The sequence below is a fragment of the Mytilus californianus genome, unplaced genomic scaffold, assembly GCF_021869535.1.
Source record: "Mytilus californianus isolate M0D057914Y unplaced genomic scaffold, xbMytCali1.0.p SCAF_1, whole genome shotgun sequence".
NCBI classification, from domain to species: Eukaryota; Metazoa; Mollusca; class Bivalvia; order Mytilida; family Mytilidae; genus Mytilus; species Mytilus californianus.
Window position 1 is genome coordinate 30,380,234 of NW_026262581.1, and position 13,191 is coordinate 30,393,424.

Sequence of the window (13,191 nt, forward strand, 5' to 3'; positions counted from 1 at the left end):
TCAGACAATTGGCAACACTAGTCTCTCTCAACCAAAATTGACCTGACATGTCAGGAGGTCAGGCATATTTCGAGACCTCTGAACATGCTGAATAACTCACTTAAAGATATCAGTACATCTTCATGCAATATAAAATAGGCAAAGTTTGATGCAAAGTAAATCTTAAAAAACCCTTTCAATATACATTTGTTTTGAATAGGCCAAAAATAAAATATTTGTACTGTCATGTTGAACAATCATAAAATATCAGTGCCAGCAAATGAGGCCACACTTAAAAATATTTTGGTTTGCCCAAATCCTACCCATAGGTAAAGACAGTGGGTAGGTAGGTAGGCATTTTCTTTTTTTTTCGGCAAAAAGAAATTGCAGTGTCAGATGTTTCTTAGTCTTCATGCCTATCTGATTAAAAAAAAACTTTTTCACATCAGGACAATAAAAGATTTTAAGTAGGCAGCTATTTTCTGGGTAGGTAGGGTTAGGGCAAACAAACATATTCTTTTTTATGGCCTGAAGGCAAATAATTCTTTTTTAAATTTGTTTCATTGGTTTCAGCTGGAAAAGTCTGATTTTTGCGCTTGTTCAAAAATGGCAAAAACACTAAACCCCTTTACACACTTAAAACTAGGGTACATTTTGTAGGTTGGGTTGGCAGATACACATCACTTCTTTTTTAGGGCAATAGGCTTCATGTAAATGCATATATACATGTAGGTTAGAGTGACATACTTTAAAGTGAATGCTCACTAACTCAATAGAGTAATGGGTACCAATACATCTGCATTCAATTTTATAAATTAAATGAGATATGAGGTACATGTATAAAATTATGTAAAAATAAGATGATCCGACATTACTATTGCTGACACAAAAACAAAATAATTCATCAATTTTGCAGTAATACAAGGGGTCTAACATACCTGTATTTCAGTTGCATGTTAGTCCAAATCAAAATATGTATCCTTAATATTGAGAAAATGATGGTGAAACACTTTCCAGTGATGCCCTTCTGGAGAGCTGAGGTGTGGAGAATTTTTATGACAAATGTTGATACTTTCTACATGTTCTATGTATAAATTTATTGTGACCATCAACAATAACATAACAATTGTCAAGTGTCAACATTGAAATATTATTCTTTTACATTGGGCTTTGACAAATGTAATTATTAATATTACCTGCATCTATCTACATGTACTACATTTGATTTGTACATTTACATGTAACATGATTAAAACAACAGAGTAGGGTATTCAACTCTCGATTCCTTTGACAGTGTATAAAATCTTAATCTAAGTGCAAATTATCTGTTTTTTCTTCATAACATTATAATTACTTAGTGATATTCCAAAGTGGTACACTTTATCAACATTATATCGTAAAAGGGGGCGTGTAGCATGTACATTTCAGATACATACTATTATCTCGACAATTAACAGTTCCTTATTAGGAAATTAAATGTTTAAAACATATTATTATTTCCTAAACTAGTAGAACATTTCCTGGTTTGTATTTTACCAATTTTAAGGAGATTCCAAAGTGAAATGAAATGGTTCAACAACTTTGACCCCGTTTCTGAAGTTGCGATCAGGTGATCCAAACATAAAGCAAATTTCTGTGGACAAAACAGTGTACAAATTAGAATGAAGGAACACATAATTTTGAGAAAATTTAAAAATCGATTCCTTTTTTGTCTGACAGTTTATAGAAATGTTCACTTACCCTTTGTTATTCATGTACCCATTTTCTCGTGGGCGATCATGCATCAAAACAAACCAAATCAAACTAAAAAAGAAACCAACTACGGACAGGTTTTGAATATTCGAAAATAAGTATTTTAAAAGAACAGGAGATTACTATATACATTATTCTATAAAGAAAGAACAAACGAGTCATTGAGTATTCATGTTTTACATTCCAGAAGCACATAAGGGCATAAACCAAACGATGGGCATAACCTGACTGAAATAAAATTAGTGATTGCCGGATTGATTGATCCGGGATTCTTTTCTTTTCGTCCAGTGACAAATATGTCATGCGTATTGACTGAACAAGTTTATCAATCATAGGTAATTTAGCAAAATGGGTATCAAATAAAAAGATGATGACAAAAAAAAAAACCACTTATGGGGCGGACTGCCACAGGTAACCACGAATCTAATTTCGATCAATTGTCGTAGCTACAATCCCGTCTTTTTTCCTCGTCCATGACATCACCAAATTTCAGGTTTTTCACTTTGAATAAGCAACTCAAGCAGAACTGTTTACCCTTCCGGGGACTTACAATGTATTTATATAAAGGGATTGTGTGGTGTTTCTGCTTTAGTATTCTTTGTTGCATTTGTACTTTTATGTTTCTTCTTCTTTAAGTTTCTAGCGATCCTACAATTATTGAAGATTATTTGCCGTGCGTCGACTATAAAATTTTATAATTTACATTGTAGCAGGAAAAATAAAAATAAACAAAATAAAAAAATCAAAATAATGTATGTACATTTGAAAAATTTCATTTAGATAAAACTATATACATTTGATAACAAAATAGTTTGGGATAGAAAATGGGGATGAGAGCAGATTCTGAGATCATACTCTTGAATCCCTGTACTGTACTGCATGATACTATTTGTTGTGGCAGATGATTCCAATTTATAACTGTTCGTGGATAAAATGAATATTTATAACTGTCTTTAGATGTTTGTATTTGCCTAAATGAGTGTGGATTGCTATGTCTAGTTCTATTGTGTAGTGGGATCAAAAGGTTATATGTAGGGACTGCAACAATTTTGTGTATAATTTTGTAAAAGAAGACAAGTCTGTATCGTAAACGCCTAATTTCAAGTGGGTACCAATTTAAGTCTGTCATCATTTCAGTAACTGAGTTGGTGTTATGGAAGCGGTTGCATGAGAAGCGCGCTGCTCTTCTCTGAACTTTTTCAATTTGTGAAATTTGCTGTTTTTGATGTGGATCCCAAATAGTTGAGCAGTACTCTAGTTTGGGTCGGACAAGAGCTTTAAATGCATGAGCTTTAACTTTAGGTGAGGCTATTTTTAGGTTTCTACGAATAAATCCAAGAGACTGATTTGCTTCTGATGTCATGTTATCGATATGTTTGTCCCATTTTAAATTTGATTGAAGAGTTAGGCCTAAATATTTTGTAGAGTCAACTTTTTCTAAAGAGTGATTATGTAATCTATAAGTGAAGTCTAAAGGTTTGCGTTTTTGAGTTACACTGAGAATGTTGCACTTATCAGGGTGAAAATGCATGAGCCAGTCCTGCTCCCATCTGCCGGCCGATTTCAAGCCAGACTGTAATTTATATGTGTCATCTGGTTTTTTAATTTCCCTATAAATAATACTGTCATCTGCGAACAATCTTAATGTACTATGTTCAATAAATTCTGCCAAATCATTTATAAATATTAAGAATAAAATTGGACCAAGCACTGTGCCTTGAGGTACCCCAGATGTTACAGGAATTTTATTTGATGTTTCACCTTCAAGGACTATACTGTTTGTGTTCTGTTTGTTAAAAAATCTTGAATCCAATGTAATGCATTGCAATTTATACCGTAGAAACCGATTTTATACATGAGGTGGTGGTGTGAAACTTTATCAAATGCTTTTGCAAAATCCATTATTATGATGTCTGTTTGAATGATTTTATTATTTGAATTTGCAAGATCTTGAATAAATGATATTAGCTGAGTTTCACAGGAGCGAGATGATCGAAAACCATTTTGTAAGTCATATAGTATTTTATTTTTTCCAGATGTTTCATTATAGGCATCCTTTTTATTTTCATTGCTACCCTTACATTCTCAGGCTATAATTTCAACAACATAAACGTGTTCGTGTTGTTCATATTTGTTGTAAAAATAATCATATTGGAATATTAATATTAAAGGTCTATTCCACTTGCATCTTTCCCGTATTTATTATATACGTCAAATGAAATCCGGCCAATGAAAACAGTTTAGCAATAAAATTAACCTTTAAAAACTGCAAGCAAGTCATAAAATCTATTGGCATTCAAGTAATGGACTAAATTAGTTAATACGAATTCCACCAGATTTTGGTTGAGTTCGTGTTGCTTAGTTATTAGTTTTCTCCAGATTTTGGTTGAGTTCGTGTTGCTTAGTTATTAGTTTTCTCCAGATTTTGGTTGAGTTCGTGTTGCTTAGTTATTAGTTTTCTCAGGTTTTTGGTTGAGTTCGTGTTGCTTAGTTATTAGTTTTCTCCAGATTTTGGTTGAGTTCGTGTTGCTTAGTTATTAGTTTTCTCCAGATTTTGGTTGAGTTCGTGTTGCTTAGTTATTAGTTTTCTCCAGATTTTGGTTGAGCTCGTGTTGCTTAGTTATTAGTTTTCTCCAGATTTTGGTTGAGTTCGTGTTGCTTAGTTATTATTTTTCTCCAGATTTTGGTTGAGTTCGTGTTGCTTAGTTATTAGTTTTCTCCAGATTTTGGTTGAGTTCGTGTTGCTTAGTTATTAGTTTTCTCCAGATTTTGGTTGAGTGTAGTGTTTTGTAGACTTGTTTTTCTTTTCGTCGTCTTTCCTTTTGTACAACAGCGTTGTCAGTTTTTCTTCGACTTATGAATTTTGAATCTCTCCTTCCGTATTATTTTTATAGTCTAATATGAATATAAGGAGATTTAGTATGCTTGCCAGTGAGATAGCTATCCACCAGAGACGAAAGGATGTGCACGGGTTTAAGCAACAATTGGTCACCATACGGCCTCCAACAATGAGCAAAACTCATACCGTATAGCTTTAAAAAAAGATGTATGCAAAAATATGAATCAATTCAAACGAGAAAACCAACTGTCAGGCTGATTTATGTTTTTACAATAAAAAAAAAAAAAAACAAATATTACTGACAGCAACCAATGACAACAACTGAATTACAGGCTCCTTTTTTGGGGACAGACACATAAAGAGTAATGTTGCGAGGGTAAACATGTTTGTGAGTACTCAGCCCCATAAAAATAAAGTATGTGATATCCCGTTTGTAATAAAATTTCCACATGTATACATCCAAAATTTATAAAACAAATTGTGAATGTTTAAGTAACTTATGGTAACGAAATCCCTGACATAATATATTTACCAGTTGTACATAGTTTCGTTCATTTAAATGTAAAACATCCGGCACTACAGACGGGCATGGCGATCGAGTTGGAAAACATACACATCGTAAGATGGGCTCAAATGAACATTAACGCCCCCCCCCCCCCCCCCAAAAAAACAATAGGGAACGAAAAAAATTCTCTATTGTGGTAACTTTTTGTAAAGCATTCCCTGTGTGAAATTGAAATATCAAAATCTGGAAAAGTACAATTATTTATGTTTTTATTAGATGAAATGCCAGCATATCAACTTTTGATCAAAATATGTCGACAATGATTTGAGTGTATATACTATTGTCAATTCAGATAACAATACATGATCATATTTCAAGCTTTACTTTTATTGCATTATTACTTCTTAAGAAACTAACTGATCCGCATGAGTTCTTTTGTCGAATATACTGTTACTATATCAGTATAACAGTACTATATCGACATGTTGGTAGTGTTAACTTGAAACAGTTCAAAGAGATACATTTTAAAGGTAAGCATACAAGAATATCAAAGGAAAGGATAAGATATAGGCGTTATCTACAGCCCCCTAAAAGAAAATGTACATGCATTTCTATATTTTTACACAAACGTTCCTAAATCAGGAGCCTGATGTTCAGTGGTTGTCGTTTGTTGATGTGGTTCATAAGTGTTTCTCTTCTCTCGTTTTTATATAGATTAGACCGTTGGTCTTCCTGTTTGAATGGTTTTACACTAGTAATTTTTGGGGCCCTTTATAGCTTGCTGTTCGGTGTGAGCCAAGGCTCCGTGTTGAAGGCCGTACTTTGATTTATAAAGGTTTAATTTTACAAATTGTGACTTGGATTGAGAGTTGTCTCAATGGCACTCATACCACATCTTCTTATATCTATCCAAGCTTAGATCTTTTTGTTAATATGAAAGGTACTTGTGCCAGGCAAAGGTATACGGGGCGGTTGTGTATACTTTATATTCATGTTACAAACAGGGGTCGTCGTTGACTTCCTGAAACACCCGGTATGGGGATCTGAATTTAATTTTTATTTATAGGGGTTGTCTTCATTTCTGTAGTCATTATTTGAAGGTATCCGTTTCACAGATGATAGCGGATATGTTCATAATGTCGGAACTACAATCCCGTCCCCTTTTCCCGAGTGTGACCTACCGAATGAGACTTATTACCGGGTTTGTACTAACATGAGCAACACGACGGGTGCCACATGTGGAGCAGGATCTGCTTAACCTTCCGGAGCACCTGATACCACCCACAGTTTTTGGTGGGGTTCGTGTTGTTCAGTCTTTAGTTTTCTATGTTGTGTTTTATGTACTATTGTTTGTTTGTCTTTTTCGTTTTTAGCCATGCCGGCGTTGACAGTTTATTTTCGACTTATGAGATTGAATGTCCCTTTGGTATCTTTCGCCCCCCCCCCCCCCCTTTCTCTATTCTTTAGTTGTTGCCTATCATTCTCTATATATTTTAACACCCCGTTATGTATTCAATATTTTTTGTCCTTATTCTCATTATTCATTTTAATCGGTTTACTTTAGGGAAGTTCTCTGCTTACAATTTTTTAACTTTTCCTAATATTTATCAAACCTTTTGGCTTTTTATGCCCCCGTCGTTAGTGTTACCCTTGACCTTCCGTCCTTGTGTCCGTCCGTCCTTCCGTCTATCCGTCCGTTCTTCCGTCCGTCCTATTTTCGTTTCCGCACTCTAACTTAAATTTTCCTCATACAAATTTTATGAAACTCATATACATTGCTAAGAACCACAACACGCAGTTGGGCAGTAGGTCAATCAACGTTATAGAGTTTTACCCCTTTTAACTTGGAAAATTTCAAAGCTTGAGCGGGGGCATTCGTGTCTTCAAACACATTCTTCTTTTATCTTTTGTAATGCGTTCATTTTTTTTTTGTTGCTCAGCAAACACAGTATTTATCAATCTTTTGAAGAAAAATATCTTATATACATTTATGATAAAATATTTTCAAATTCTTGTCATGTCTTCTACATTTTCATACAATTTAATATTATTTTTTTTAAATCGATCATAAGTACGATAGCAGGTATTACCATAAATAGTAGAACGTTTATCACACCATACTTACTACCAACAACAACCGACTCCTCCCAGAAAATATACTTAAAAACAACAACGATTTACACGTGGTATAGATAGCCTATCGTGCGTACGTACAAAACTCCCCCTTTTAGATATTAGAGTATTAAAATTCAGGCTGGTTTTGGTAGTTCATATGATCTGTTGGACAGTCCAGTATTTTTTGTTATTCCTGCTATCCTTTTTATGTATTTTAACATAGAAACATGGTTCTTTACACTTTCAGATGGATCAGGAGAAGACTGTTAATGTCGAAATTTGCGCTGCTTGTCTAAGAGACAATGATACTGCTGAAGCCAAACACTGGTGTTGTGACTGTGCTGAGGCATTGTGTGATGATTGCGGGAAGGTTCATAGAAAGTCTAGATTCACAACCTCGCATAAACTTATCCGTCTCCGGGAAGTGAAAAATTCTAAATCATTTCTAATGGCTACGTCTTTCCTCTGCGATCTCCATTCAGATTTAAGGGTGACTTTCTACTGCAATAGACATGACCAGCTGATTTGCCAAACCTGTCTGTTACAGACACATAAAGACTGTAAATATATTACTGCAATTGAACAGCTAATGCCACAGAGACCTCGCAGTAGTAGTAACGACCATTTTGATGTTCTACAGAAGCAAGCATTAAAACTTGCAGACTCCTTAAACCAACTCATAGATACAAGGAAAGAAAACCTAGCAAAACTTGATGAACAAAACAAGACAATTCAAGCAACAATTAAGAAAACAAAGTCTGAAATCATAGATCATCTTACAAAACTAGAAGAAGAACTACTACATAGTCTGAGTGTCAAATACGACTCATGCGTTGAACAAATAGATGATGAAATTTCCCAGCTTCAACGAAATAGAGAACTGATGTCCATTCACGATAGTGATATTGAATTGATGAGAAAAAATGGTTCTGAACCTTATAAGTTCACAATTGTAAAGAAGTTTGAACAGACTAAACCAAGGACTGAGGATATTATAGGTAACTTCAGAGATAAATATAAACCACTGGTAATAGATTTCACCCAAAACGAAGAACAATTAGCATCGCTTTACAATGCACTGGGTTGGGTCGATATCAAAGTTATTAACCGAGTCCCACCTAATGTCAGTGCAATAACAACTCCACCTAGGCCAATCAGCAAACACTGGGAAAGTCCAACAGAGAGCAACAAGGTTGTAACTAGACCTGTATCAACTCGATCCGTTAGTAATTTCAAAGAAAATGAAATGTCGTTAAAAAAACTTGTACCTCAAACTCCCTCGATAACACAGCTAGTACTATACAAAAAAATCCCAACGTCTTCATCATTAGGAGAACATATCACCGTTTCACGTGGCTGTTTTATATCAGGAAAGCATATTCTTTTATGCGATGCACAAAATAGATGTATATTTAAATGTAACCTCTACGGGTCAATGGCCGATAAAATTCCATTGCTGTACTTTCCACATGATGTTGCCCTGTTTGACAAAAATACAGCCGTTGTCGCAGCAGGCGAGAGGGGTATACAAGTTTTTGATATCATCGATGGTGAATGTAGACCAGATCGGTTTATAAGGCCTGGTGGGAAATGCACTGCGATTTCCTGCATTGACGATCAAATCATCGTCCGGAGTGGACACTGCAAAATAAGCATTCTCGATCGCGCGGGAATTTCCATTTTCAAGATAAACACCAAATATGACCCTTTAATTTTAAGCGCAGGAATCAACGGCTCCATTTACTGGACAAGTAATAACGGGGATGAAGTCCAATGCATTGCAAGAGAGCGTTCACAATTCATCTGCAGATCTGAGACTTTGGTTGGTCCTACTGGACTTGCTACAGATGGCACAGGTCACGTATTTGTTGCTGGGTACGAATCTGGAAATATACATCAATTATCCAACAGAGGAACTAAATCCATTGTCTTAGACGAAGGAATACACCATCCTTGGGGTCTTGCATTTGATCAAGATTCTCAAAGATTAATGATTATTAATGACGACGGAATAGCTATCGATATTTATACAGTTTGCAAGTAGACGAAGAAAGATAACTCAATTCATGGACAGAAAAGCGTGACATTTAAATCATTGGCTTTTTTTTCAAAATGATATGGATATCATTGATTAGCAAAAACGTACATCAGGGCTGGTTTTTTTTTCTCAAATAAACAGATTTATCGAGGAGGGATGCCGTCTGAAATTTGATTGAAACTGGTATTGACCCATTTGGTTTTTTAGATTGTTTATTAAGTAAAAAGGTTTGAAAGTTGTCCATTAAATCTGTGTTTTAGCTTGATATATTTATTGATAGGGTTATGATTGTGTTGTGTTTGATATTTGCATCATTTATATAATATATAAGCGTCGCTTCCAATCCCTTGTTGAAATTTTATACATCTTTTCCGTGTCTATATCCGTGAGTGTATTATGACTTTGCTGCGGTATAAAATCTGCTATGAAGTGCATCAGCGGTCGATGTTACAAATAGGATAATGAAAAATCATTGTAATGAATTACTTTGCTCTTCGTGTGCCCTTTAATTGGAATAAAACATATCTTATCTTATTGGATGACCATGTTCAGATAGGTAGATTCGATGCCTGACATTCTTTTGATTCGAGCAGTCTGTCAAAGGTATTGATATTGCTTTTAATGTTGCTGCTGGTTATTTTGTTTTTGTTGTCTGTTGTTTCATTACTATATTTTAACAAAATTATAAATTAAGAATATAAAATAATGAATAGTATTTCGTATAACTATCACCAGGCTTCTTCGGTATCAGAAGTTGGATTTAAAATTAAGAAATTATTTGTCATTCGAAATATTTATAAATTACTGTATTTTCTTTTCTCACTTTCTTTTAAAAATAATAAAGAGATTGTGATTAATAAAATACTCCTTTGGCCTACCATCTTCTGTCAAACCTTCATGATATCTATTGAAAAAAGATAAGTTTGCTGCTTAGAATTATACATTTTTGAGAAGAAAAAAACTTTCTCTTATTACCTTTTTTGAAACGAAAGTTTGATTTGATTATTTTTGAGTTTCTATACTATAACAGTTGGACATACTTCTTGGTGCTGCCTATAAGCTGAAGGTTCGTCTGTTGACTCAAAAATAGTGATTTTTTTTTTATCTCTCCTGGCCTAAAACGCCAGTGTGAGATATTGCTACCACTTGGCGTCCGTCGTAGTCCGATTTCCATTAACTTTGACCAAAAAAATCTTCTCTGATGAAACTAATAGACCAAATAAAACCAAATGTGGCCTCAATTATCCTTAAGTATTTAGTTTTAGAATATTTCAATCTCTAGCCTACCAAATCGCATGGCCGCAAAGGCTCAACATAGAACATAGGGGTATAATACAAATGTTGTCTAGTATTTCGTAAACCGTTATAGATAGAGAAAATCTGACTGTGGCAGAAATGTACAATATCATGAGATCTACCAACTGTCTATTTAGACCAACACTTCAGACGACTCCTTATAGGAGTTATTGCCTTTAAACGACGATGTTTACCATTTTTTATGGTTTTGTCTGTTAACTTGAAAACTATAATAAATAGTGAAAACTTTAAATTGACTAGATCTACAACAAAGCCAACTTGGCTAAAATGTCACTCGACACCTTAAAGGAGTTATTGCCCTTAAATGACGATTTTTTTTTACCAATTTAGTTCGTTTTTTACTGTTATTTAGAAAACATAAATAGAAACTTAAAATGGCAAAACAGTTAAGTAGGACAAGATCTACAATAAGCCAGCATGTCAAAATGTCAGTTAACTCATTAAAAGAGCTATTGCCTCAAATGACGATTTTTGCCAATTTTTTTAGCTGTCGTCTATTATGTTGACGACTATATATAATAGATACAGAGAAACTTTACTTAGCAAAAAACGATAAGCAAGACTATATCTATTTTTAAGTCAACATGACCGAAATCATTAGTCAACTCAATATAGGAGTTATATTGCTCGGAAGTTAGGACTTTTATCATTTTTATGCGCTTTGGGCAAAAACTGTAGTAACAAAAGAGACACCAAAAAAATCAGCAAGGCAAGATCTGCAAATAAGTTATATAGCTGAAATCGTCAGACCTCTCATCATATGAGTTATTGCCCTTAAGTTATGATACTGTTCTACCCAAATTTGCATTTTGGGCACTATTGTAAATAGAAACTGAACATAACAAAAATGATCAGAAAAAAAGAGGATTGTAGTCATGAATTATATTTTAGTCTTTAATGTTAGAGAGTGGCCATTGTTGAAGATGCACATAAACTCAGGTGAGCGACACAAGGTCTTTAGAGCCTCTCGTTATACTAGTATGTAGATGACACTGTTGTTACGTATACTCGAGGAGTTGTCAGTAAAGGTCCGATCGCTACAGCTGATATGGCAGGAAGTTTGGACTAGATGTTCTTCACCCCTTCTCCCTTTGAACTATCAACTCAGATATTATCAGATATTTCTCATTAAACCACTACAGTCACTACTTGTCATCAAGTGTTGTGTCCTGCATTCGGTGTGTTTAATGAATGCGTATATTTCGCTTAGCCAAAAAAAAAAAAAATCCGGCATTATCGGAGAGTATTTTTCTTAAGTTTTCCTTAAATTGTAAGTTTAAAGATAGAAATTGCTTTCTTGAGTATTTGTATTGTACATTATCTGATAGCAGATTTTCGTATAAATGATAGATATGAGGGACGAATCAATTTCTACTTTGTCAGTCCACTCATCATAGGAGTTATTGCTCTTAACTGATCAGGATTTTTTTACATTTTTGGCAACAACTATAGTATAGAAAGAAACTGAACAACAAAATTGATCAACAAAAAAGAAAATTTTAGTCATGAATTATATTCTAGTCTTTAGTGTTGGAGTGTAACCATTGGTTGAAGATACATAAATACTTAGGTGAGCGACAAATGATATCTTGAGAGCCTCTAGTTAGATAAAGATGATACTGTTTGATCGTTACAGATGATCTAGATGTTCGTCATGCCTTCACCCTTTGAACTATCAACTCTGCAATTATCAGATATTCTCATCAAACCATTACATCATTGGGGGCCGAAATGGGGTCCTCCGTTTCTGTATTCTTTAATAGTTTAGGTCATTTTCTCTATTCCTTATATTGTTTGCCCATTATTCTCTATTCCTTATATTGTTTGCCCATTATTCTCTATTCCTTATATTGTTTGCCCATTATTCTCTATTCTTTATATTGTTTGCCCATTAAACTCTATTCCTTATATTGTTTGCCCATTATTCTCTATTCCTTATATTGTTTGCCCATTATTCTCTATTCCTTATATTGTTTGTCCATTATTCTCTATTCTTTATATTGTTTGCCCATTATTCTCTATTCCTTATATTGTTTGTCCATTATTCTCTATTCCTTATATTGTTTGCCCATTTAACTCTATTCCTTATATTGTTTGCCCATTATTCTCTATTCCTTATATTGTTTGTCCATTATTCTCTATTCCTTATATTGTTTGCCCATTATTCTCCATTCCTTATATTGTTTGCCCATTAAACTCATTATTCTCTATTCCTTATATTGTTTGCCCATTAAACTCTATTTTTTATAATGTTTGCCCATTATTCTCTATTCCTTTTATTGTTTGCCCATTAAACTCTATTCCTTATATTGTTTGCCCATTATTCTCTATTCCTTATATTGTTTGCCCATTCTTCTCTATTCTTTATATTGTTTGCCCATTATTTTCTATTCCTTATATTGTTTGCCCATTATTCTCTATTCTTTATATTGTTTGCCCATTAAACTCTATTCCTTATATTGTTTGCCCATTATTCTCTATTCCTTATATTGTTTGCCCATTATTCTCTATTCTTTATATTGTTTGCCCATTATTCTCTATTCCTTAAATTGTTTGCCCATTAAACTCTATTCCTTATATTGTTTGCCCATTATTCTCTATTCCTTATATTGTTTGCCCATTATTCTCTATTCTTTATATTGTTTG

The 13,191-nt window shown here is 33.9% G+C and overlaps 2 protein-coding genes across 3 annotated transcripts in view; one reads left to right on the forward strand and one right to left on the reverse strand.

Moving 5' to 3' along the window:
• LOC127701075 (disabled homolog 2-like) overlaps window positions 1–1,785 on the reverse strand; it is a 33,874-nt gene extending 32,089 nt beyond the window's left edge. For both annotated transcript variants that reach the window (XM_052204882.1, XM_052204873.1), the window contains exon 1: window positions 1,720–1,785. The gene's annotated coding sequence lies outside the window, so the exon portion shown is untranslated. The remainder of the gene's footprint in view (window positions 1–1,719) is intronic.
• Window positions 1,786–5,545: 3,760 nt separating this feature from the next.
• LOC127701141 (uncharacterized) lies at window positions 5,546–9,487 on the forward strand. Its single transcript, XM_052204950.1, has 2 exons — window positions 5,546–5,605; window positions 7,438–9,487. The coding sequence occupies exon 2, from the start codon at window positions 7,438–7,440 to the stop codon at window positions 9,232–9,234; it is 1,797 nt and encodes a 598-aa protein (XP_052060910.1). The 5' UTR covers window positions 5,546–5,605; the 3' UTR covers window positions 9,235–9,487.
• The last annotated feature ends 3,704 nt before the right edge of the window (window positions 9,488–13,191 follow it).

Excerpts from the sequence above, each read along its gene's own strand:
- LOC127701141 (XM_052204950.1), top strand. The coding sequence starts at position 7,438 with ATGGATCAGGAGAAGACTGTTAATGTCGAAATTTGCGCTGCTTGTCTA.